Source organism: Falco biarmicus, chromosome 2 (genome assembly GCF_023638135.1).
Source record: "Falco biarmicus isolate bFalBia1 chromosome 2, bFalBia1.pri, whole genome shotgun sequence".
NCBI classification, from domain to species: domain Eukaryota; kingdom Metazoa; phylum Chordata; class Aves; order Falconiformes; family Falconidae; genus Falco; species Falco biarmicus.
The window spans coordinates 21,989,332-22,010,654 of record NC_079289.1 but is presented as its reverse complement, the minus strand read 5'-3'; the positions used below and the strand labels follow the sequence as shown (position 1 = coordinate 22,010,654).

The window sequence follows — 21,323 nt, the reverse complement described above, 5'->3', positions numbered from 1 at the left end:
CGCCCCCGCCCGCCGGTCCCCGCCGCCGCAGCCCAGCCCAGCCCAGCCCGGCCCGTCACCGCCCGCGCCCGCCGGTCCCCGCCGCCGCCTCACTGCGCCCGTCCCTGCGTGCGCATGCGCCCCGCTCGTAGCGCGGCGGAGACGCAGTGCCCACCGCGGGGGGGCGCCGCAAGGAGCTGGCTCCGGCTTCGTCCCGCCCCAGCAGCGGTCCCGCCCCGGAAGCGTTTCTAGGTGACGGCCGCCCCGGCCCGGCTGCGGCTGAGCGGGCACTGCTATGGAGCACATCCGCACCACCAAGGTACCCCCGCCTCGGCCTCACCGCACCGGCTGGGGCGGTGCTTCGGGAGGGGCGGTGGGAGACAGGCGACAGGGGAGCGGTGGCGTTGCTAGTGCCGCGCCGGTAACGGCGGGGCGGGGAGGGCCTGTTGGGCCCGGCTGCTCCCCGCCCCGCCGCTGTCAGCTGTGGGCCGGGGCGTTGTTGTTCTCCTGCCATTTTGTGGCTGGTGCCTTCCCGCGGGGGCTGCGGGCCTGCCCGTGCCTCTCGGGGTGTCCCTGGGCCCGAGGGGGCCGCCGGCGGCGGGGGTGCCAGTCTCAGGCCCCCCGGGCCCGGCCGCTCCCGGAGGCCTCTGGGTCGGGCCCTCTCCGAGCCCGGGGTAAAAACGGCCGTGGGGAGCTGGGTGCCGGCTACGCCCGTGGCGCCCTGCTGGGGTGAACCGCCTCCTTAATAAGGGGTAGGCGCTAAAAAGTCTTCTGGTGTGACAATGGTCGTAATGCGGGGTGGGGAATAGAAGCAGCCAGCTGGGAGGGGATTGCAGTTGGGTTTTGTGCTCTGGATGCAGTTCCCTGCAGTTCTTTCCAGCTTTACAGGCAAATCAGCTGTGAAAACAATGCTGCTTCCCCACCCCCCTCCCCCCCCAAAGGCTGGTGTGTGTTGTTAGGAATGCAGGCTGTCAGTATGCGTGCCATGTGTTAGCCTATTCAAAAAAATAAGCTAAGCTGCAGTTGACACTTTAGAATGTTCTGATTTGCTTCTATTTTTAGTTTGTCCTTCCTCTATAATGAAAATGTAAAAAAAAGTCTTCTTTCTTGTAAATAAGCTTGAAGTAAGTTTTTAAGTTGCAGCTCTTCTAGAATTACATTTCTAGTAGTATTTTTCTCATCTTGCTCATCAGCCCTGGCTGCAACAGCTGCTGAAAAGACAACCCCTCTCTGTTGGGTCCTGGAACTTGTCAAGTGATTAGTTCCTTAATCTGATAGTCTTGGCTTTAAACTAGACTTAGATACGTGTGGATAAAAGGAGTGGTTTTATTTCAGCTCCAAATAGTAGGTTTATAACCAATAATTATGTGAAGGGACAGGCTTTTAATTTTTTGGAGTAATAGCTCATATACGTTTTATATAAAATGTGTATAGCTAATTTTATTTTTCAGATATATTTGCATGTGTATGTATGAAATAAGAGGAAGGGCTCTGATGAAGCTACTATAAATGGCACTTCAGTTTACTGGATGGAATAATCTTGCACCAGGCTGACAGACTGGAGATAAGGTTTCTTTATCAGCCTATTTACTTTTAAACCTGAAACTCCTTGTTTGGGAACTGAATATTGTATTGCTACAGTCCATAGCTAATTTCAGAACAAAAAGTAGACAAAAACCAAAGTGTCTTGATGACCCGAGTAGCTGTTTAAGTTTCAAACCTGAAATTGAGGCTAGAAAGGATCTGCAAGTGATCGTGTTTCTCCATGTTGTTGGGCCCCTGCTGGGGAAAATACTTCATGTAGCTATATAAATGAAGAGACAAACAAGCTCTGAACACAACTTATAAGATACAAGACTTACTACATGAAGCAATTTTTTTATAATTAATATAAACCAACTTATTGTAGAATTTCATGGCTAGAAATAGATGAAGTTTTTGGTTATAATTATGAGGCTTGCTTAGCTTTTTGTAAGCTGTTGGTTTATTGAATATCCAGGTGGATTGAAATACATACGTGCTAGTTGGTAATAATTATTACACTTACAGGAAGCAAGAAAACTAAAGCATAGCCTGCACTGTGGGCCTTAAGTTCTGTGCAGGTTCAAGTTGGAACTCATTCCAGCTGTGCTGAGACATACCTACTTTTTCCAATCTGACAGCACCTCATGGCTTTTTTCAACTTGTTTTATTAAAGTAATAGTTAAATAAGCTTGAAGTAAGTGTGGTCTTGCACAAATTAGCTGCTGTGCAAGGAAGTTGTCATCCCTAGGAGAAGATGGTGAAATAGGTTTTAGTCCTCAAATTTCAGTTTGCTGGAAATGTTGAAGTTAAAATTGTCTTAGAACTGTCAGCAGAGCTACCTGAAATTAAGTTTAGCTTTTCGTGGCATTAAACTGTCCAAGAGGCTTATGTTGAATAAAGAAGCGAGGTCAACTTAAAAATCACTGCTGTCTGAAAATTTCGTACTGAAATAGTAACAAACGATAAAAACAAGTTCACAATATGTGGTGGTAAAATTTCCCAATTAAGCTGTAAAACTATAGTGTCCTTAAAAATGTTTTAAAGGAAAACATAGTAAAAAGACTGGAATTTCTTTAGTCAAATCTTTCTTTCAGTGAAAATACAGATGGGTTTTCTACTGGAGATGGAAAGTTTTGCTTAGCTTGACTGCTAAATCCTAATTTATGTTTGCAAGCCTGAGACTTACATAGGGAAGGGAAAATGCCATTTAATTTCAGGAAATGTCATACAAAATCGTAATAAAGGCATCTTGGAATCATACACTGTAACTGTTTTTGTTTTAGATTAATTGTTCTAATTTAATCACTCATCTTTTTTAACGCAAGACTTCAGAAGTATAGTTTCAGCCTTCCTTTCTGTTCTAACTTGTCTCCTATATTGAAATGTTTCTTTGGGGTTTATTGCCTATAATCTGTAACTCCTAATCCCAATAAACTGTTTGGTGATACTTTGTACTCTATATTACTGAGGTAGCTGTTCAGATTTCTGCGGGTTTAAAAACTCACTGATTTGTTAGTGGTAGCTACTGTCAGAATTATCACTTCTGACTACCTAAATGGCCTTTGTTTACAGATGTGATAAAAACTTAATAGCAGTCTTAAATCTCTTAATCTTGTGAACCCATTCTCTTAAAAATGATTGACTTTTTTCCATAACTAAGGATTTGCTAAACTTCATGATTAAAAAGGAGAAAAAGAAAAAAAAAGTCTATCTACCTGAATACCTGTTAAAGCTGGTTTGGGTCAAGTTTAAATGAACATTGTCATCTGTGGAAGGCCAATCTAAATTACATTTCAGTTGTCTTTAAGGAAGGTATCTAGAACTTAGCTTTCAGAATTCTGGAACACTTCACCACCGAAGAGGAAGTTGGAGCACTAACGCCTGTCCTCATCTAACATAGAAATACAGCTTTGAGAATAGCTGCTTTGTTATGTGGAGGAGAAAGGAACTTTGCATGTCAGGATTTTGTGGGTTGTTTTACTGTAACACAACTGGAGCAGTTTCTGTGCACTTCACAATTTGCTGGAGAGATGCAGTGCCAGGTACCTGAGGAGTTACCGCTACAGAAGTGCCCAAAATGAATTCTGGGTTTTGGCTGTGCTATATTGATTTATGTGACTCTGTATCTGAGCACTGATACTTTGCTGGTTACAGCATAACATATTTTGAGGTACTGATGTGTGTAGCTTCTTTTTTTTTTTTTTTCTTTCTAAACTAAAATCTAGATTATTATAGTAGCATGGGCTTTTAGTAGGTATTTGGATTTCTTCTGTTTTTCTTTGTATGCATTAATTTGCTTTTCTAACTTTCAAAAACAAAATTAGGCCTTGCTAGATTATAAGAAATTTATAAGAAATAGCTGAATTGAAAAGACAAATTGTCAGTGTTTTATATGTGCTTTTAGTAGATTAAAAAAAAAAAGTTTGTAAATATGGATTAAAATGCTTAACATCAGCACAGTAGATATGTGCTCTCCGAGTCGCCTCATCTGAGCGCTGGTCTTGCTGGTGTGCAAGTTTTTGGAGTTCTGCAATACGTTAAACAGCAGTAGCAGCAAGCCTCAAGAATAAGACCTTTAACTTGGCATTGATTAGGTAGTGCTGCTGAGAAAGAGGAATGCATGGAGGTAAGCCATTCTCCATGCTCCTTTTCTGTATGACACGCAAAAAATCATGTAACATTTGCTTCAAGTGAAGCAAACTGGAGCCTGTGAAGTTATAATCAGCAGATAAGACGCAGGCTATCTAGAAATTGCTTTCTTTTGAAATGTTTTCCATAGGATTGAGATAACAATGTTGATGGAATACCAGGAGGAGAGGTTTACCCTTGCAAGACTCGGGCTTGAAATACCTGCTTCAAACGCCTGCACAGTCCTTGAATTTCTAGGAAATTGTTATAATTATTAGTGTAATACTTGCATGTCATTAGTATTTATTTTGACTGTGAGGCAAGGTAATGATGATCTAGATTTTTAAAGCTGAGGATGATATGAAAGTCAGTAGATACCTAAAATTGAAGTCAGGAGGACTTAATCTTTGTGGCTTTGAGTCTGCAGACAGCCAAAAAAGCATGTTACTGAGATCAGCTGTTAATTTGGTGCTGGCATCTCAATACCAGGAAATTGTTAGTGTTTGCTCTATTTTGGGGAAGCAGTCTAAAAGCTTAATAATTGTTTTTAATTATTTCTTTAAAAACTTGATGTCCTGGTCTCTTTTACTAGTAAGTAACCATAGTGATTATATATGTGGAGTAAGTACTCTGTTGAGCTTAGCACTGTGCCTTCATTATGCACTTCTGTATTGAAACAGGGTATTTTAACTAGCTAGTTTTCTCAAAGATTATGTGACCGTTATTGTGTTCATAATAGTTTGGCCTGAATAGCCTTATGTGTGCTGTGTTATGCTTTCTACCATTTTCGGAATTACTGCACAGACTGACAGTGCTTTTGCAAAATTAGGGTTTGTTTCCTGCAAAAATTAGATTTTGTTCCCACTCCCCTTTTCTCTTACAGGTAGAGCAAGTGAAATTACTGGATAGGTTCAGCACGAGCAATAAGTCACTGACGGGAACTCTATACCTTACAGCAACTCATCTGTTATTCATAGATTCAAGCCAGAGAGAGACGTGGGTAAGGATAATGAATGCTTATGGCTCAGAAACACAGGTTCTCATGCATTTTTTTTCTTCCTGATCTAAGATGAACACTTTTGTAAATGAATTCAACCTAAGTTATAAGTTATTCCCCACACTCTCCTTGTTCATGGCGTCATAATAACTTAATGATTTGCAGATTGTATTTTTGCATGACACTGCTGCATTTTTGACATCAGGTAATGTTGAAAATGTTCAAGCTGCTGTAATTTTTTCTGTAGCTTTCATTTGTGCTCGGGAGTGAATGCGTGGTGGTTTTCTTTAAATAACTGACTTGCACCACCATTCAGAGGCAGGAGTGGGAGACTGCTGGATAGTTTTAAGCATCAGGTTTAAAATTTCAGCATTAACTTACCTTGTATTTAGATCCTGCTTAGGTTAAATGAGACAGCAAAATCTGAAGATCTAGGCTTTGGTGAAATACTGATGATCCCATGCCCTATTTTTTTTTTTTTTTTGAGTGGTAAGCAGCTGTTTCTTCCCAAGTGTTCATCTCCACAATAAAAGGAACTGCAGTTTCTTGGAGACCAGTTGTACAATCAAAGTTGGCTAGTACAGTAATTACCATTAGTTTTTCTGTTCTTTGCCACATGGTGGCACACATGTGGACATCAAGTTCTGGCTTCCACTGCAGCCTGGCTACCTGACAAAGTTAGTGTCTCCAGGATGAAATCTCATTTCCCTAGGTATGGTTAATTTTTTTTCTATAGGTGTGTTTTTCTAGATGACCCTTAATTCTGGTTATCTGACTAGTTGCCTCACAGTACTTCCAAGAAAAGTTAATTTTCCATGGTTTGTTCGTGGAAACAATATACAATTTTGTACAAACCAAGCTGTTATCCTTTTGAACAAAATGGATTATTGGGGAGAACATGATTCAGAAGCACTACTTGTCTCCCTGTGCACTACCTTAAAAGGCTTAATTTGGGCGAAGTTGAACCTATATTCTAAGTATTGCATTTCTGTGATGATAATGCAAGTACCAAATATAATTATGATGATGTCCCCAAGATATATTCTCTTTGTAAATGCATTTTTGGCAGTGTAGTTTTCAAATGCATGTCCAATTCTGATCAATATTGAAGAGGAGATGATTGCTTCAGTAAGGTAATTGAAATTCTATCGAGAACATCTTGTTCGGTTGAGGTAATGTTTCTGTGGCTTTCTTCCCATGGCTGAACAGCTGTTACTTTCCCATGTATCTTCCTGAATCTTGTGCAGATTTGCTGCACAGATAAATATATGGAGGACTTTTATATATTCATTGTTTTGACAGTCTTCTGTTAAAGTGGCTGAAAGGCATGTAGCAGAGACTGTCATGTCTATATAACCCTATGGGTAATACAGGAAGTGGTTTTCCTAATATTTTGTTTGTTCTGTAGATGTTAAATACTGGAATTGTAAAGTCTTCAGCATCTTCTGTATCTCTTCTTATTCTTTAAGTTGCTTTGCCTGACATGCTTTATTTTGTCTGAAAATTTTGAAGTGTGTTCCTGTAGATTCTTAAAAAGATACCCTGTTTGGACCTTCATTAGATGTAAGCTTGTCAGTTAGCAAAGTTATAGAAGAGTACTGAACAACCACAGTGGAGTTCTACTTCTCACTTTTTCATCTAGAAGGCTATTTACTGTTCCTCACAAACACCTCAAAATATGAGGGAAGAGAATAATTAAATATTGACTAATCAAAGTATCCTGACCAAAATGCCAGTCTTGGATCTCTTGTAAATTTATTTCTTTTTATAACTAAATTATTTACAAAATTACTCAAAATCCCTGTTCAACGTTGATTAATGTCTTACCTGTTCTTATAAATAGTATGGTGTTCTTGTTTCTCAGCAGTGTGCTTACACTGTGAGGTTTTTCTGTGCCATAGATTCTACATCATCACATCGCTGCAGTAGAAAAACTTCCCTTGACTACTTCAGGCTGCCCGCTTGTCATCCAGTGCAAGAACTTCAGGATAGTTCATTTTGTCGTTCCCAGAGAAAGGGATTGTCATGACATCTACAACTCTTTGCTTCAGCTGTCAAGAACAGGTAATATAAAAGACATTGCAGTATATGCCTGGATAACGAGTTGATGGGAGTGGAAAACAAAAAATCCATGGCTTTTTTACATAACACACATATGACAATTCTCTTAAATGGATTTGGTGTGTAAAAAATTTTAATGATTAAGTATTAATTTGCCTACAAATTCAGATGATGTGCTGTCTGGCTCTTGTAGGTCACCAACAGAATATGAGACTTTTAGGGTTTTTTCTTTTTTGCATTTCTAGTGTTATCTCTGAAATTGTGAGTATAATTGTGTATAGTCTTTCAATTGGTATGTTCCCTAGATAAAATGCTACTAAGCAAATATTAATTTGTTACTGGTTTTGTGCAGTTTCAAAAATAAAGCAGAAGTTTTGACGCTGAAATAGCACTACCAGTTCAACTTCAGAAGACTTCTGTCACCTAGTATTTCTTTTGCATTTTCTGCTTTGTGTTTAGAACAACATAAAATGTTGTCATCTGTGATAAGTGAAGAGTGTATTAGGAAAAACAAAATAGTTTGACATCTTTTTTGCTTTAAAAGATGTTTTAAAATTTAGTGCTTTTTAAAAGTCGGTAGATGTAAACTTCTTGACTCCAGAAATGGTGAGTTTTTAGCTCTTGTGAAGTTGCCTAATAATTCTGGCTCTTGCCCTGTTTAGTTTTATCAGTCTTTTTGTGACCTCTGTATTCCCTCATGACTTTAGAAGTGTCCCTGCTGAAATAGGTCAAGCACGCTCAAGAAAGCTGTCATAACCTACCTTCAAATAACTGACACAATTACAGACACTTAACTGTATGATAGTTGCAGGATAAATATTTCAATTGTCAGGTACCTATTTAGGCTTTCTTCTGGCAATCTTAAAGCCTGAAACTTTCTCTGTAATTTGAGCAATTTCAGGACTTGTCGACTACCTTTCTCCATTCAGACCTTTCTTGGGACAACTTATTACATAGTCATATTCTTTACTTTTAGCAAAATATGAAGAACTGTACGCTTTCTCCTATAATCCAAAACAAAATGAAGCTGAGCAAGTCAAAGGTTGGCAGCTTATTGATCTAGCAGAAGAATACAAGAGAATGGGAGTGCCAAATGCTAACTGGCAATTGTCTGATGCAAATCGTGATTATAAGGTAAGTGTTGTAATGAAAACATGTTTTGCTCTGCATCTGTTTCTGCTTTATCCTCTGACTCTAGTCCTACAGAAAACAGCCTAATACTATGAAATCACTTGGCTTGCAGCATAAGCAAGAACTTGCAGGTGGAGAGTTAACTCCTTAACCAGTATGCAATCTCATGGCTTTCTAACTGAGGCTTTTTCCAATGCCTCATTGAAAAAGTATGTGTGCATGGATGCATGTGTTCTTTGAGATTGTTTCTAGAGTATTCTTACTTGTTTGAAACCCAACACCAGCAATTCTGGTGCTCTGCAGCTTTCTTAGCTCTCTTAACTGAGAAGGTTTCTACTTTAGCATTTGCAGTGTCGGCTGTGGGAGACGGTGGTGGTGCAACTGATTCCCAGATAAGATTTCACCTTTTGTAGCCTGCAAATACAAAAAATGAGGGAAATGTGTTTTAAATAAAATATTGAAATTTTTCTTGGCGTTTTTGCGCAAGAGTTGCAACCTTGAGGTGAATGCTGGTATGGCAGTGCTTGCTCCTATAACTTGGTTATTAATTTGTACTACGTTATCCATGGCCTGTCTCCTGAGATACTTATGTGAATATAGAGAAACATGTTGGTGTTTGTCTTCTCTCTTCTTTCACCTAACATATCTCAAATTGGATGCGATAAAACTCGTATAGGCTTTGTGCCTTGTACACAAAAATAATGTTATGCATCTGTCTTTCAGATTTGTGAAACCTATCCTAGAGAACTTTATGTTCCCAGAACTGCAAGCAAGCCCATAATTGTTGGTAGCTCCAAGTTCAGAAGCAAAGGAAGATTTCCAGTGTTGTCATATTATCATAAAAATAAAGAGGTATAGTGTGTCTTTTCAGCACACTTGCGTTAAGATAATTTCTCTGCAATTGGCTGTAGTTCAGGGTAGGTAAGGAGATAGTGACTTGTACGATAATGGTATAACTCATGATAACCTTAAATACAGCTGACAGTAGTGGTGTCTAACAGGATGCTGAATTAAGGATTTGTTTTAAACTGGCTTAGCTTAAGTAATCAGTTGAATCTCTTAAAGTTTTCAGTAGCTGACCTTCAGTTATCTTAAGATAACTTTCCATCGAGTCATCTGTCTTCCTTGATAGATCAAGAATAAAATGTTAGGTCAAAATGGGGGTTAAAAACCAAAAAAAAAAGTCACCAAAAGAATAGAACTGGCTCCTTAAGGAGGAATTTGCAAGGTAAAAAGAACTAGAAGATGAGAAATAAGCTTTGCAAGGTTTGGTAGGGTGGTGTGAAGCAGCATCTGCCTGCCTTGGCTAGTGGGTATCTTTGAAGGGAGAGAAGGATTGTCACTTTGCTGAATTAAAGAATTTATGAAGGATGAGTGTTAAGCTACTAGATCCATTTGGAGATAATTACTGTTTGGAAGATGCACCTGATTACCTTCTGAAACGTGATATGTTACTGAAAATGACATGATGAAAATTATATTAGATGATAGCATATTGTACTTGCAGTAGCAAAACCAATTGTGATTTATGTCATACCAAGAGAGCAACTTGCTTTCCTGAGGCATATTTTTTTCCAGCCTGTGGGGTTTTTTGGAATTTCTATACTTGGGGAAAGTTTATTATATAAACTGGTACCTTGCCCATATAGATGAACCTGATCAGATTTTGATAAACCTTTAGATTTAAGTTGTAGGTACTGTGTTTGAAGGTCTGCAAGTGATGTACTTAAAAAGTTGGAACACCTAAACGTTTTTAAGTGCTGTCATCTGCCAAAGGAAACAATTTGTTTCAGTGTCTTTTTAGAATTCTGCAAAGCATTTCAGATACCGGGATTAAACAGATGCTAATTTGTTCTTTGTTTTCTGTGGTAGGCTGCAATTTGCAGGTGCAGTCAACCTCTCTCAGGTTTCAGTGCCAGGTGCCTGGAAGATGAACACATGTTGCAAGCCATCAGTAAAGCAAATCCTTTAAATCGCTACATGTATGTCATGGACACCAGGCCAAAGGTATGTATTTCAGGTTCTACAGACTAGCCTCTCTGCCTGAATGTTAGAATACAGGCCTACGGTGTAATCTTGAAGGGGAAAAAAAATGTTAAATATTGTTCTGTCATGGGCAAAAGTGTTCTTCAGAGGTAAGGTTAGGCCTTTGTATTCAGATATTTGATTACTTGCTTTCTTAAAGAAGCTGAAACCCTCTCAGGACTGAGCTAGAATTCACTGAATATGCTAGTGAACTTTTGGGGAGATGTGTTTAAAAAAATACTTAAAACAGAGTTAAGTGAATATTTGAGTGGGATCCAAGTCATTGTAACTGTTTGAAATTAAACTTGTGAAATGGTGAGCTGTGTTGGGCTTTCTTTCAGAATAGGAAGGAGTATTGTATTCTGTGAAAACTGCTATCGCTGTCTGTCTTAGCCAGGAATTAGCAGGAGAAATTCTGTTGTAGCATTCAGAGGTCATCATAGAATCCTAGAACGGTTCAGGTTGGAAAGGACCTTCAAGATTACCTAGTCCCACGCCCCCTGCCATGGGCAGGGACACCTCCCACCAGACCAGGCTGCTCAAAGCCCAACCAGCCTGGCTTTGAGCACTGCCAGGGATGGGGCAGCCACAGCTTCTTTGGGCAGCCTGTGCCAGGACCTCACCACCATGCTTGGTCACTGTCTAATTAAATTGAATTATGTTGGAGTTTTGACCCATGGTGGAATGTGTGGGTTAACTTTCACTCTTTAAACTCATCTGAATTTAAATTGGTTTTAATTTCACTCAAATCTCTGAACACAGGAGCTGGAAAATGAGAATGTAAAGTGAAAATCCTACACTGCAGGCTCTGTACTGATTTTGAGAGGATTCAACAGTAGGTTAGTTTGACAGACCAAAGCTGAGCCAACTGGGGGGGTGGGGGTGTAGTTGTAATTGTTATAGCTGCAGCAATTTATTAGGTTCTTACCCTCAAAACTGACATTTTTAGGATGTCTGGAAAGTGCGTGCATGGTTAAGTCTGGGTCTTACACTACAAAGTTAACCTAAAAAGGAAAGAGTATTTGCTTAGAAATATTTGGAAATAAAGGTTTATTGGTGGGAATACAAAGGAGAGAATAGGAAATCATTAAATGGATTATTCAGATAAGTCAGTTCTAAATGCAGGCTGCCTGTTGTCTTTTACGTACCATGCCTTTCTTACACTTGCATGCTTTCAAGTTGATTTGCCAAAGAATTAAATTATTAGAATCTGTTTACAGTATGTGCTCTTGTGTAGTTTTTTTCCCCAGTGTAGTTCATTGAAATTGCATGACTTCTGTTGCTTAATTTGAGATTTTTACTTCAAATGTCGGTTTACAGTATTTTTATTTTGCTCTTTTAAGCTTAATGCAATGGCAAACAGAGCTGCTGGGAAGGGCTATGAGAATGAGGACAACTACTCTAACATTAGGTTCCAGTTTGTTGGCATTGAAAATATTCATGTAATGAGATCCAGCTTACAAAAACTTCTGGAAGGTATGTTCTAAAGGTACTATAATAGTGTATATGAAAACAGGATAAATATTTTTCTGAAGTCTTTAATAACAGCTTATACAAACTGTATTGATGTTTCTGTATTTTATCCCAGCTCTGTTTAGTACCAGTTTGCTGTGCTCTATTGTAATGAATTACCTTAAACCTTCACCTTTAAACTGTAAACCCAATGAATGAAGTTATTCTGAAGAAAATTAAATGTGGCACACGTCTTGGGTGTACTTGATCAGTATGTCAGTGGCTTGTGGGAAAGATTTCTGTGTTTTCCAAGTATACGTGCATGTATACACATGTTCTGTACCTACATTTTCATATATAGAATACAGATTCTTCAAGGAGCACTAAATTCCACAGAATTCACAATAAGCATATGATTTGTACAAAAGTTGAGCTTTTTGGCTTGGCGAGCCACTTCGGTGCTTGTAGGTACTTTTCAAATTGTTTGTAGAGAAGGGGGCAGGAGGAAACTGAATCACTTCACTGTACCACGAGCTGGTGGTGAAAATGGGGAGGCAGAAGTCTTTTAAATAGTTTTGTTAATATTTTGTTTAGGTCAACAGCTGAAAACAAATTAGAGACTCTTTGTGGAGTATTAACACTGAGATTACAGTGGCAGAAGTCAGGCTTCCACACCTGACTGACAAGGCATATATAAATGCCTTTTAGAAGTATGTAAATATTTCCAGGTATGGAAAAGGTTTACCCTTGTATGGAAGCCTATTCAGATGAAGGCATTCTGGCTGCATTGGTCAAGAAATCCTACAGGCTGACGATGTAGTCTTGCTTGCATTAAGCATGTATCTGCTGCTAACCTATTCTTCAGGCACTCTGCATGGAATACTACTGAGCTCTGATAATACATATTTTTTTGGCTATTCCTGCACAAACTTTATTGAAGGGAAAGATGAGCAGCATGAGCGTGAACTTCAGTTTTTAAACTTGACATAATCCTCTTTGTCTTGTGAATATGTTCAGTTCCAAGAAACTAGCCAATACATCTCGATGTCCTTTTGTTGTTTTTTGAAGAGGCCTGCTCCTGTGTAATAACATCTGATGTGGAAGTGTGTGCATCATGCAGTTAAAGTTCAGACTTCATATTCCTTCCATTTGACTTACCATCCTACCGACAGTCCTTACCAAATATACTCCATCCTTAATGAAAGCTACAGAAAGATTATTTGTATTTCCTTGTGTGGAGGATTGGTTTAAATGAACTTGATTACTCATGATTTTGTGTCTATGTCTATAGTTGTTTTCCAGATCAGCTTTTGGGGTAAACTAACGCAGTTCTACCTTTGTTCAGTCTGTATAATTCACTAGAGTGTTGCTGAATGCCATTCTAGAAGTACAACTGTCTTTAGGGGTAGGAAGGACCCTTAAAAATTAGGGAGGTATACCATAATTTACTCTTCAGACCCCTGTAGAAATATGCTGTCTGGAAGGAAATGCTATGCAAGTGGCTCATACCTTAAAATGAGGAAAAGTCACTTAACTTCTGTGTACTAGATTCCCCTGGACACGCTGAACTGAATGTTCTCAAATCAAGAATGTGATACCAATTACCCCATTTGTTCAAGAGCCATTTTAACTGGGACTGTCCTCAACTTTATCATGAATGACTGTTACTCATTCTTCAGCATGTGTCCTGCTCCTAGGTTGCTTATCTGCCCTGTTTCCTTCCAAATCTGATGATTCTATTTGCAAGCAGAATGTAAGATCCTTCCCACCATCCTTTTGTAATGAAACTATACCATGGCGCATGCTAGGGTCATTTACAGTCTATTCTTATCTCAGATTCGGCTGTTATTTAAATATCTTGCATGAAACAAAACTTCTAAACAGCTTTCCTCAGTGTGGACATGATACTGCTCCCCTGATGAGCAGAATGTCCATCTATACAACATCAATGGAAGAATCTTCACATAGACTAAACTTGTGGCTGTGGTGTTAAATATAAATTCCAGTTCTTAAATATTCAAAACTATAGTACTACATGTTGGAAAAGTTTGATAAACGAAAAGGCTTTGTAGATGTTAAGAAACAATGTATTTGAGGAAAAGTCTCAATAATAGCTGCTGTGGTCTGCTGTGTGTATTTTGATAATGTACGTGTGTCAACTAAGGATTTTTTTGTGGAGTGCCTATATAGGGGATGCAGTTGTTTGGTTTTTGGTTTATTTATTAAAAAACATCCTCTCCCACAACCCACTGTGCTTCAGTCTGCATGTTCTAGTCACCTGTTGAATTGCTAGTAGTGTGTATAAGGACAAACAAGCAGTGGAACATACAGGTTTTGGAGTTCACATGCATGCAGGGCATGCATTTTTATGATGGGATCCATGCAGCCAAAACTATCTTGAATGATAGTTATTGTGAAGTAGCTAAACATTTTTGACCCTTCTAGGGGCTATAAGGGAGTAAAATGATTTATATTTTTTTTAGCATGTAAGTGTCAAAACTGTGTCAATACAATTTCTTTTTCATCATTAAGTAGTATAAAAAATGTGTCAATTCACAGAAATAGAGAGTAATTCTTTGGGCTCAATATATGTGTTGGTATCTCTGCCTTGGATTATAAAAATGTAGAAATCTAGCTAGAAGAGGGAAATAGTAATGGTAAATATTTTTACCAAGCTGAAAATTCTGAACAAAAGCAGATTTTGACAGCAGTATCTGGGTGAAAACAGAGGGCTGGAAGGCTGTTTATTTTCTAGCTGGAAGCTTGTGCTTTAAGCCATGAGCTATAGAATGTAGAGGTGCGCAGCCATGAGTAGCCTCTAGAAATCCCTTCCCTGCATGTTTTGAATTTCTAGATAATTCAATGCTTTCCGTTCTTTCCTTTACCATAACCATAGAGTGGTGGACCTCTTTGCATGCTGTTGTGGTGGAACAGGTGTATGGAACCACTGGCGCAGAGAGAGCGTGAGCTAGGTGAAAGGATCAAGTAGTTCTCAGCTGATTTCCTCAATGTGCTGGACCTTTCAGAAGCAGAACTCTTGCCTAACAGTGCTAGCTCTTTCCAAGCCCAGGGAAAACTAGCATGGCTTTTTCTGTTTTTACTGGTATTTCCAGACTAATCTTTAAAACTAGGTCTTGCATCCAGGGGTTTCTTGATGTTTTGTTGCCTCGCTGTGCTGTGGTTTGCTAGATAGATTTGTAGATGACAAAGATCTATGGGCTTTAGAAAAGGTGCTGTGACACTTCTTGGAAGCCTGTCTTTATTATAACATTCAGCAGCAACTGGCACTGTGACACTTTCTGGGCAGTGAGGAATATATCAAAACTTGTACGGCTGAAAGCTGAGAAACCTGTAGTGCAGATGCAGGAAAGTTCCATAAGGCAGTGGTTTAGGAGTTTGTAGCCTTCATTACAGTAGGGGACTTGAGTGACCATCAAGCTGCATCAGAAAATGACTTGGTGAAGTTTTTCTCTACTTTCCTTATTGACTCACTCCCATAGTCAGAGATGATTATTTTGCAGCTGTGGTATGAATATCCCCACTGACAGCTTTTTGGATACAGAACCTCTTTATTTTCATTTGGGGCCCGTTAGCTTAGAATCATAGAACTGTTTAGGTTGGAAAAGACCTTTAAGATCATCAAGTCCAACAGTTAAGCGTGGTAGACAGTAGGTTTCCACTGTGATAGGGGCACATACTTCCATAAATGGCAACTTGGGTATGTCTTACAACATAGATGAAGCTGTGTTAGCCACTGAATATTTCTTGTTGTCAGAAGTTTGTCATGTTTGCACAGTCATGTAACTGAGTTGCTACTCAAAGTTGTACAACAACCAGGTTCTCTGTCCCATTTCTGTATTGGTAAGTGTCTGTGTGAGAAACTGTCACTCTACCTCTACACCTCTTGCTGCTGTGGTGCAAGGCATCTTTCTTGCTGCCTTATCAATTGCCACTGTTGTTATGGGATCAAAGTATACTGGGGAAGAATGGTAGAGAATAGTCAGGATTGTAGTATACCAGGTCTGGAGGTAGGCAAAATCTTAACAGATTTCAGTTTATCATAATGTCCTTTTACTGCACTCACTTTATTCTTCGAAGCAGAGTGGGGAAGGTGATGAAACTCTGGCAGTCTGACTACTCTGAACTGTATGTTTTGTCTGGATGCAGCTATTCCTACTAGTAGTGGTAATTTTTAAGTACTTCTGGTAAGCTTTTGGTATTTGTGTTGCCTTCCTTGGTAAAGCTCCCTGTTGGGGATAACAAGTGTGTTTACTTTAAATGCTACTTTGTCAAAAAAACCACCAAGGTCTTACTCGGGTCATTCATGGTTATTGTAGTTCTACAGAGTTGAATTTTGGATGGAGAATATTTTGTAGTACCCCTCTCTCAACTATTTGAGTAGTGGTTTCCTGGAAGATTTTTAGTCAATGCACAACATGGAGCATTAGAAAAAATACACAATTATTCTTTCTCCGTTGCAGGGTATAGGCAGCTGCAGCTGCTTAAGGCTTTCTAATTCTTGGTTTCTTTCAGTCTGTGGCACAAAAGGTTTGTCTGTCAATGACTTTTTGTCTGGTCTGGAGAATTCTGGATGGTTGCGTCACATCAAAGCTGTGTTGGATGCTGCTGTCTTCTTAGTCAAGGTAACTTATGTGCTGCTGCTTTGTTTGATGAGAATTTGACTTGCTACCAGGCAAAATTATACTTAATATTATGTAATGTGTAAAATCCTGCGATTTTTCTTTTTGCAGGTAGATGCTTAATATATACTGATCCATCTGATACACTGTTTTAATTATCTTTATGACTGGAGATGTTGAATATGCTAGCTAATGTTTTGGAGTGTGTGGTTTTGGTTTTTTGGGGTTTTTTTGAATGCTGCTTGGTCCCCTTATTGGGGGATGAAGGGATCCTTATATTCCCTGGTTCTTTTACATATTTATGAAAGGTCTAACTGGTTTAGAGGTGGATGGATCAAACTAATTGGTGTACCCTGAAAAACAACTCACGGGGCACTAATTGCAGAGAAGCCAAACCGCCTACACTGACTTAATGTGGCAAGGAAATGGGACTCTGTGAAGAATTCAGAGGAACAATTACCTCTGCCAGACACCTATGAAGCCACGGGCTTGACCTGAGGGGGACTGGGTGAAAAAAAAAACCTGGATCTTTGTTTTTAGTAGGTGAAATAACAAGGAGTTACTTTACTGAAAAGTGGGTAATTCTAAAGATGACTCGCAAATACCTGGGCTACCAGGATTTGAATTCTTAGCTGAAGCTAGTAAGCATTTCCTAGTCCTTAACTTTGGTGTAGTATAATGAGGACCAAGTGGGTCTCTTTAATGGTGTGTTTGCATTATTTTTGGTTTTGAACGTGTTTGGTCTGTAATGTGTAGTCTGCTTTCTTAGCATGTGTTGCAAGGGGGTTTTATAAATTTAGTTTTATAAGGGGTAGAAAGAGAACTGGGAATCGCTGTAGGTGTTCTTGTTACTTTGTGTAAAGGTGGTAGTGGGATTTCTTTTTTTATAAGGAGTTTTCCATACTTCCACGGAGAGAATTTCCTAGCTTTTTGGTAGGATCTTTTCCTTATAATAAATATTTTTCTGGCTTAATATAGAAATATTATATAATTATAAAAACATAAAAAATATTTGTTGCTGTGAGTTTGGGATAAATGTAGCTTCTGTATTTATTTACTAAATTTTGACTTCTGTCTAGAACGCTCACTAAGAAACAACTGTTTTGCAGGCAATAGCGGTTGAGAGCGCCAGTGTATTAGTGCACTGCTCTGATGGCTGGGATAGGACTTCCCAAGTTTGTTCTCTTGGAGCTCTCTTACTAGATTCCTATTATAGAACAATCAAAGGATTTATGGTAAGCAAGTTGTTGCATTATTGAGTTGTTCCTTGGTAAATACAGGACGTAAATTTTTTTAGTAAGGGAGCAGTGTAAATGTACTGGTATCTTTTTTTTTTGTAGGTACAAATAAAAAATAAGATTTATAGTATACTGATAAGTATTTCTTTTAAAAATACTTTGCTGCTGGGAAGAACTATTTATTTTAAATCTAAACTAAAATCAAATAGTGGATTGCTTTAGGCACCCTGCAGAAGTGTTGTAATGACTGCCTCTTGTATCCAAAAAAGCACTTTGTAATTCTTCTATAACATAAAGTGCTTATGTGAGATAGTAGATATAACAAATTATAGCGGCTCTTTGCTTCTATTGCTTGTCCCAAAATCAACATTATTAAAATCTAAAAACGACAACTCTGCTAATAACAGACCTGAAGATACTTAAGCAGTCTAAATTTTTCATCTTTCTATAGACAGGAAGAATTGCAGTTTATTATTCCATGTTTTAGAGTAGGAAAATCAATGCTGTTTTGCAGTGGCAGCACAAGGTATTATAGGAACTCCTGAAAGATTGTACATAAAACTAGTTCCATGTATTGGTTAGAACTAACTACCACAAATATTACAAGCAACAAAAGTAAAGTTGAGGAGGAATTAGAGGATTCCTTTTTAGTGTTTTTAGTGAATAGTGAGAATGTGTGTAATCATTAGGGAAGCGCGCTCTCTTTTTTTTTTTTTTTTTTTTTTTTTTTTTTTGTCCTCACTATCAATTAGATTTCTGTGAAAACTTCTGCAATAGGCAGGCAGTACTCAGTCCCTTTTTGGTGCTTCATACTGTGACTGAAGTAATAACACAAGCTAGTGTTGATGTTAACAAACTTATTATATGATATAAAAATCTTACAAAGATTACATTCTGTGGTTTTATGTAAACCATGATAGCAGGAATGCAATACTAAAACTTTTCCTATGCCTTGCAGTTTTTAACAGGTTGGTTGATAATCTACTTGTGAGGTCATACAACATTAGTATGCTTAAAGGGAACCTGGCTTAACAGCAGTTGTCTGATTGTCAACTTGCTGAACGCTTTTACTGATTTTAGAAGCATACTTTGAGAATCTCTTGTGAAAGACTTCCAAGAAAGTAAAGAATTATAAAGTGACAAATAGTTGCTCCTACTGTAGTTTGACTCAAATTTAAAATACAATATATCAATAATCTGTGAGGTTAATACTATAGGTATAAGATTGAGTAATGCTTTTACATGAGACTTTGGTTTTTTTACCCTCTAGGTCTTGATAGAGAAAGACTGGATCTCTTTTGGGCACAAGTTCTCTGACAGGTAGTTCACTCTTCCAATACAGTAAAATGTATACAGTGAACTAAACTAAATATTCTTAAAAGCAAAAGACAACTTATGGGTTTTGAACTACTGCAGTGTTGCTAGAAATTTTGCAATGAGTAAGCTATCTTCAACAGGCAGTGCATTTTGTATACTGCTATTTATTCAAATACCTATTGGATAATTGATTTATGTTTTAGACATGAACTTCTAGTGCTACTGGTGCCTTGCTCTCAGATGTTGATGACTGTGGCTTAGGTCCGCACATATGCATAGGCAGTGCAAAAGGAACCTCAAGCTACGTCCCCGCTATTTAGGCATATAAAACACTTAGTTTTGATATCTGTAAAAATGAGTGTACGTTTATGTTTACTTCTAATGAAGTCACATCTACCTTTAGAAGTCCTGTATGTTAAGAGTTCTGTTTTTCCCCTTGATCTGCCTATTGTCAGCTATGACAATAGCCTTGCTGTTATTTACTGCTTATTAATTTGCTTTTAGCTGTTATACTGCAAATGTTGACTATGGAAGTAATACACAAAAGAACCTAACTGTCTTGTGTTGCTCTTCTGTACTGAATATAGATGTGTTGATTATTTACAAGTCAGAAAAACAGGTTAAATATAGATCTATTTCTATTCAAAAATTGCTTGTGTTCTCAAAGTTAGGTGGTTACTCTCCAAACCAAAGCTAGTGTCAAATTAACGTGCTGTCTTTTAAAAGCAAGTGCAACTAAGACTTTTGATTTCTAACTTAAACCAGTTTCAACCTGTTTATGGAATCTTTTTCAGGTGTGGTCAGTTGGATGGTGATCCAAAAGAGATCTCACCAGTGTTCACCCAGTTTTTAGAAAGTGTGTGGAATCTGACTGAGCAGTTTCCACAAGCCTTTGAGTACAATGAAGCTTTCCTCCTTCAGATCCATGAACACGTCCATTCATGCCAGTTTGGTAACTTCCTTGGAAACTGTCAAAAAGAGCGAGAAGAACTTAAGTAAGCAGGCATCATGATGTCTTTTGTTTATTCTGGAAGACTAAGAACTCCTGTGAATCTTCTGCAGTTTAGGCTCTGAACAGCAATAGACACAGGATTCATAGTACTGAAAGTGATGTTGAACCCTATCAGGGAACAGCAGTGCTTCTTGTACTTTTGCACAAGATGACAGTCTTTCTAATTCTGGGAGAAGAATCCCATGCTCATTTTCCATAGGGAAAGTTAAGGTTTCTTTCTCCTCTGATTGTAGTTTTTTTTCTTTCCCCCTGAAAATAGGTAAGCCTAAGTTTGGAAGTCTTACTTCATTCCCTCCCCCAATCTATTTTTGGGTAACCTTAAAATTCTTGCCTGCTCAAGTCTGATTACTGTCAGAAGATTTAATAGGATGTCTCCAAATGCTTTCAGTTGAAAACTTCTGCAAAGTTTTCATCAGTTCATTTTTGTCTCAAACTGTGTATTAAAAGTATTTATTGCAACTAGGCAAAACTTGCACAGCATAAGCAGTACTACTTCTAAATCTGACAGTTACATCTGACATTAGCATATGCCAGGAAGAAGTTGATTTTGCTAAGAGCTCTTAATTCAAGATTTATAAGTATTTCCGGTAACTTTTTGAAGAAAGTTAGGAGTAATTGGGTTGAGCAGCTTCTGTTCTTTTTGCTTGCAGTCAATGTCTTGACCTTGATCTTTTCTTGTTTTAAGGTTAAAAGAGAAGACATATTCCTTGTGGCCGTTCCTTCTGAATGAACAAAAGAAATACCGGAATCCTCTGTATAATCCAGACTTTTCTCCAGAACTGACTCTTTTGGAGCCTAATACAGTATCATTCAATTTTAAGTAAGCTTAAATTGTATACAGTATATCTTCTTCAGTTTTGTCTTTACCCTGCATAGTTAAAACTGTATGCTTCCTGCAGGTTTTGGAGAAATATGTACCATCAGTTTGATCGAAGTATGCATCCCAGGCAATCTGTGCTCAATCTTATAATGAACATGAATGAACAAAATAAACAACTAGAAGAAGACATTAAAGAACTGGAAGCTGTAAGTATTATAAAAGAAGCGTGTGTACTTGTGACTTGTTCTTCAGATTCATATTTATAGTCTGTAATAATGCTGCTTGCTTTCACATGAATGTCACTACTGTATGGCCTGCTGCTTACTCTGTGTAATGTTGACTTTGACTTTCACTGCTTCTATGCTGAATGCCAGACTGTGCAGCCAGTGTTTTGCTCTTAAACACAATTTATTTTGCTTTACTGATGAACTGTATTATGTGAAAGTGCCTCTACTGTCAAAGCATTACTGAAGATGGCTTAATGTAGGCTAAATTTATG

General features: G+C 38.4%; 1 protein-coding gene across 2 annotated transcripts in view; it reads left to right on the top strand.

Annotated features, from left to right (window-relative positions):
• Window positions 1-209: 209 nt before the first annotated feature.
• Window positions 210-21,323, top strand: part of MTMR6 (myotubularin related protein 6) — a 28,486-nt gene continuing 7,372 nt past the window's right edge. The window contains exons 1-13 of one of the 2 annotated variants that reach the window (XM_056328878.1): window positions 210-298; window positions 5,015-5,131; window positions 7,030-7,192; window positions 8,166-8,323; window positions 9,044-9,172; window positions 10,193-10,327; window positions 11,689-11,821; window positions 16,331-16,440; window positions 17,547-17,672; window positions 18,946-18,995; window positions 19,787-19,987; window positions 20,690-20,824; window positions 20,904-21,030. In XM_056328878.1, coding sequence (XP_056184853.1) covers window positions 275-298; window positions 5,015-5,131; window positions 7,030-7,192; window positions 8,166-8,323; window positions 9,044-9,172; window positions 10,193-10,327; window positions 11,689-11,821; window positions 16,331-16,440; window positions 17,547-17,672; window positions 18,946-18,995; window positions 19,787-19,987; window positions 20,690-20,824; window positions 20,904-21,030 — 1,608 coding nt within the window. In that variant the 5' untranslated portion in view covers window positions 210-274. Of the gene's footprint in view, window positions 299-5,014; window positions 5,132-5,636; window positions 5,841-7,029; window positions 7,193-8,165; window positions 8,324-9,043; window positions 9,173-10,192; window positions 10,328-11,688; window positions 11,822-16,330; window positions 16,441-17,546; window positions 17,673-18,945; window positions 18,996-19,786; window positions 19,988-20,689; window positions 20,825-20,903; window positions 21,031-21,323 lie in introns of those variants that run through there. The other variant, XM_056328879.1, reaches the window with a different exon arrangement.